Source organism: Peromyscus leucopus, chromosome 4, assembly GCF_004664715.2.
Source record: "Peromyscus leucopus breed LL Stock chromosome 4, UCI_PerLeu_2.1, whole genome shotgun sequence".
Lineage (NCBI taxonomy): Eukaryota > Metazoa > Chordata > Mammalia > Rodentia > Cricetidae > Peromyscus > Peromyscus leucopus.
This window is the reverse complement of record NC_051066.1, coordinates 2,722,448-2,727,762: the sequence shown is the minus strand read 5'-3', so window position 1 is coordinate 2,727,762 and position 5,315 is coordinate 2,722,448. Positions and strand designations below refer to the sequence as shown.

The window sequence follows — 5,315 nt, the reverse complement described above, 5'->3', positions numbered from 1 at the left end:
TTAGAGCTGACTACTTGGAATTGGATAACTTTTTAGAGAGCTCATCCCTGGAGAAGTCTCAATCTCCCTCTCAGCAGCTATTAATTGCCTGTAGCTCTTCATTTAGGGATTGGACCTTGTGAGATTCTGCCATCCACACTGGCATGTTAATTGGTAAAACTAATTCTTTTGAAATCCATCATTTGAATCTATTCTTTTGCTGTCCACACACTTACCTTTCTTTGTCCTCTCAGAGGAAAATGACTAGCCTGAACTGCACAAATGATTCTCATGATTTTGTAGTTTATTTTATTTTTATTTATCTCTAAATTATATAATTTGTGTTTATAAATATACATTCATATTACATTACATGGGCTGCTATACTAATATACCAGAGACAGAGTGATTTAATGTAAATCCATTTTCCCACTATTCAGGAAGCTAGAAGTTCAACATCAAAGGAACAACACAATGTTTTTCTCTGTTGTATCTGATGGTGTGATCCTACGTGGCTTACTGACTCCAGACTGCTTTCTTCTTGTTATAGCCTCATTCTGGGGTCTGGGAGGGACAGCCTTGTATCTCTTCTTAGAGAAATGCTAATCTCATTGGATAAAGGACCTATCTTCATCATTTACTTTAATATTAATTAGGTTATTATAAGTCTAATTTTCAAATATAACTATATTTGCCCTTAGGGTTTCAACATTTAAATTTGTATAGACTAGGTTTTAGCATTCAGTGCTTAATAATGTATATAAATTTAAAAATTTGTTTCTGTGTTTTCCCATACTGTTGAAGTCTTATTTTTCCTTCATGATTTTCTCTCTTTTTATCTGTTATTTTGTTGTAGAATTGATCTGGATTATTCCTTATGTAAAGATATCAAGTTTGTTAGTTGTTGACCTTTTTCCTGTTCTTATGAATAAGGTTGTTACAAACTTTAATCTGCCTCTACTTGTACATGTGAAAATATCATTGGGTGTAAACCTGATACCACAATGCATGGCCCTTGGCAATGCATATATTCAATGGTAAATAATGCCAAACTATTTCTTTGTTAAAAGTGGCTAAGAGTTCCAACTAATGTAGACAAGAGTTTTCAAGAGTGTGTTCAGGAGTAAATTTCCAATTTCTTGATGTTTAATGGAGGAACTCCATAGGCATTTCTGCACATCTTTCCCTATTATTTGGAGGTTGACCATCTTTGGATGTGGTAATATACCCATTTAGAATTATTATTCCTGAAATTATACTAGAGTCTGTTTTCACCATTTTTGTGTCTGTGTATGTGAGTGTACTTTGTAATTAAATGTCAAATAATCACAGGGGTCATGTTTTAAATAGGACAAAATGATGGGGAATCTTGTTATGGTTACTGTTGCTAGATCTCAAGGGTGAACAGACTCTCATGTCTGCTTCAAAAATTTCTTTTCCTGAGGGAGTCAATGACAATGAAGCAATCTTTTCCTATGTGCCTCTAATTTGGACCTGGGGACAGGGATTGCACCCCAGGTCCTCTACATGACTTTAGAAATTAGAGCTCATATGGATTTCTCAACAGATGTGGACAATGTATATATTCAATGTTTATATTAAATGTATATATTCAATGTATCTATCATATCTGATTCTGAACTGATGACTCTTCTGTTTGTTGGAAAGGATGAGTGAATGTGTCAAGGACCCAGTTGTTTCCCTGCACTTTGTGCCTTCCAGAGAGGAATGGAAGAGCTTTCTTGTGCTTTTAGCTGAAGGTATCCGTGTTCATCACGTAAGTGGGCCTGTCAGAATAGGATGTACTTTTATCTGTATTGCTGCATAGGTTTGGTTCTCTCTGTCTCTCTGTCTCTCTGTCTGTCTGTCTGTCTCTCTCTCTCTCTGTATGTGTGTCTATCTGTGTCTCTCTGTACCCCCTCTCTCTGCCTGTCTGTCTGTCTCTCTCTGTGTCTATCTCTCTCTGTTTGCCATGTATTTCAAATCTCAAGGATCATACCGTCAAATCACAAATGCTCCCCTATACAGTAAGTTACCTTGCACTGAGAACCTACCCAAACATTGGGATTAAAAGGCAAAATAAAATGAAACCAAACTCCTTGTTGAATATTTTTTATTAAACTTATATCCATTTTTTTAAAGAAAGCAAGAAAAACATCTTCTTTGCTCACATTTAACTTCAGCACACAACTTTGGTTGTGTTTTCTTCCAGTCTCTCCCAAATGTCTGTTTTTTCTGCTGCAATAGCCACTGATGTCCACATTTCAGCTAGTGTTATCGACTTTCTCCAATCCACCTTCTCCCTGGCAGCCAGTAAATCATTTCACATTTTCTTCCACTTCCTTTTCTTGGGTGTTACTGTTCTTGAACAGGTGAAAACTTTCTATCACAGCAAGTTAGACATCCTATCCTCCTGCTCCTCAAACATCCTCCAGCCTGTATGTTTCTGTGATTGGCATTACCTTGAGTTTTCCTTGTTTCTCAGAGCCCTCAGCACTGTCCTTTCCAAAGAGTTACCCAGAGCCCCATTTTTATAATCTTCCTATGTAGGTTCTTCTATTAAAGGCTATTCATAGAATATATATCAGCTTCTTCATCACCTTGTACTCTTGAACTTGACATTTTCTCAAATCCATGTGTGCATATTTCTCTAAACCCACTTCTGAATATATCATATATAGTATATAAAATGACATAAGAATAATACTGCTTATTGCAATATTGCTCAAAATGGCAAGATATTAGAAATAATCTACCCAGGTACAGATAGATAACTAGCATTTTAATTGTGTTAAAGTTTTTGCTGCTAACAGAGAAATGAGTAAGGAATAAATTATAATCAATTTCAGGCAATATTGCATCAATTGATTTTTTTTTTAACAGAGTGAGAAGGATGATATACTGGCATTTTAAAGATTGTTTTGACCAGGTTGGAAGAATTGATACATTAACTGTAGTTAAAGCCTGGAAAGAGTAAAGAAGCAAACGGTGAGAACCCCACCACTCACAGAGACAAATTGGGCCATTAAACATGTCTTCCCATAGAATACAATCACTGAGCTCTCTCTCAACCACTAGGACATTGACTCCAATTTTATCATGTTCCTTTTCCTATTGTTTAGGGATTGTGCACATGGACAGGGAATGATTAAAGGAGGAAGAAGAATGCCCGTTTAGCAACAGAGAAAACATATAGGGAATGCATAAAAAGTAACCATCTTTGGCTTAAAATCTCAGGTTAAGAATAAAGCAGGGGACATTTCTTTTGCTAGAAAAGCATGAGGATTTTTCTTGGCTGATCTAAGAAGTAGCAGAAAGAGCCAGTGTTCCCAGGTGTTCTGTGGACTTAAATGAGATGCTTCGGTTTGAGCTGAAGACATTACTATGGAGTCGAGGTCATTTTATGCAGCTTCCACTAAGTCCCCAGATCCTGGTATCCCACAGATCCAAAGAAGCTTCCTGGGTTCCACTATCTGGATTTAATTTATGGAAATATGGCATTAGGCTAGTTCATTCAAGAGATGTTGAAAAGATTAAGAGAGATCAACAGCCATCAAAATCATGTTGATTTTTCTTTGTGCAGGTCTCAGTTTACACACTAAATCTTTAGTTGGATTATGTTGATTTTTCTATTTACTGGTACCAATTTACACTCTAATTTAATTGAAATCATATTGATTTCTCTATTTTCTGGTACTAGTTTACACACTAATTCCTTAATTGAAATCACGTTGTTGTTGTTTTTATTTGCTGGTACGAATTTGCACACTAATTAATTCCTTATCTAAAATTGTACTGGTGAAATCCCGACACCAAGAGCTGGACTAGGGCCTGATTTAATAATTGTTTTGATATTTCATTGTTTCCATCTAAAACACACTCAGTTGTTTTCTAGGTGCACAAGTTATATCCCTCTCTAAGCCATGGCCAGCCCATTACTGTGACAAAAACCTTTATGTTAAGGTTAAGGCATACTAAGTGGTCCAAACTAATGTTGTGTTCTGTACTGGTGATTCATAAAATGTTTCTACAGTGTGATAATCAAATGTTTCTTTCCTGTGTCTTCTTTCATTTACAACAGAAGAGGACGAGTATGAGGAGGGATAATGAAAGCACCGTGTCTGAGTTCATCCTCTTGGGCCTCCCCATCCGGCCAGAGGACCAAGGCATGTACTCTGCCTTCTTCCTGGCCATGTACCTGACCACAGTGCTGGGGAACCTGCTCATCATCCTGCTCATCAGGCTGGACTCTCACCTCCACACCCCCATGTACTTCTTCCTCAGCCACTTGGCCTTCACGGACATCTCTTTCTCATCAGTCACAGCTCCCAAGATGCTCATGAATATGCTGACACACAGTCAGTCCATCTCATATGCTGGGTGTGTTTCCCAGGTGTATTTTTTCTTATCTTTTGCCGATCTTGACAGCTTCCTTCTCACCTCCATGGCCTATGACAGGTATGTGGCCATCTGCCACCCTCTGCACTACACCACCATCATGAGTCAGAGCCTCTGTATCCTGCTGGTAGTTGTGTCCTGGGTCTTGTCCTCTGCCAATGCCCTTGTGCACACCCTCCTCTTGGCTCGTCTGTCTCATTTTAGAGACAATACCATCCCTCACTACTTCTGTGACCTCTCTGCCTTACTTAAGCTGTCCAGCTCAGACACCACCATCAATGAGCTAGTCATCCTTCCTTTAGGTACACTGGTCATTACCCTGCCATTCATATGCATCCTGGTCTCTTATGGTTACATTGGAGCCACCATCCTGAGAACTCCTTCCATCAAGGGAATCTGCAAAGCCTTGTCCACATGTGGTTCTCACCTCTCTGTGGTTTGTCTGTACTATGGAGCCATTATTGGACTCTACCTAGTCCCTTCATCTAATAGCATTAATGACAAGGATGTCATTGTGGCTGTGTTGTACACTGTTGTCACACCTATGCTGAATCCCTTTATCTACAGTCTGAGGAATCATGATATAAAAGGAGCTGTGAGAAATATCATCAGCAGGAGAGTGTGTCCATAGTGTTGGGTATCCCTATTCCTTTCCCCTTTTCTCCCATTTATCCTTGTTTCTGTGTTAGTGGATCTTCACATGACTCCCTCTTCTTCAGTCACTTCTCCCTGCACAGTTTCCTCTCCATTTAACTCTCTTGAGTATCTTGGGAAGGTTTATCACAAATCTCCCTACATTTTTCTTTGTCTTGCAAATATTTTAATTGTTTATATAGTCATTGCTTAGTCTTTTTATTAGATAGGTTTGTAACTTTTATAGAAAAGATCTTTTTCCTTTCTGAAGATGATAGAAATATTTCTTCTGTTATATTTATGAT

At 38.1% G+C, this 5,315-nt stretch overlaps 1 protein-coding gene across 1 annotated transcript; it reads left to right on the top strand.

Annotated features, from left to right (window-relative positions):
- The first annotated feature begins 4,072 nt into the window (after window positions 1–4,072).
- Window positions 4,073–5,008, top strand: LOC114686039 (olfactory receptor 50). The gene has a single exon (XM_028860688.1). The coding sequence runs from the start codon at window positions 4,073–4,075 to the stop codon at window positions 5,006–5,008; it is 936 nt and encodes a 311-aa protein (XP_028716521.1).
- The last annotated feature ends 307 nt before the right edge of the window (window positions 5,009–5,315 follow it).

Bases quoted from the DNA above. Each gene is read 5' to 3' on its own strand.
- LOC114686039 (XM_028860688.1), top strand. From the start codon at position 4,073: ATGAGGAGGGATAATGAAAGCACCGTGTCTGAGTTCATCCTCTTGGGC.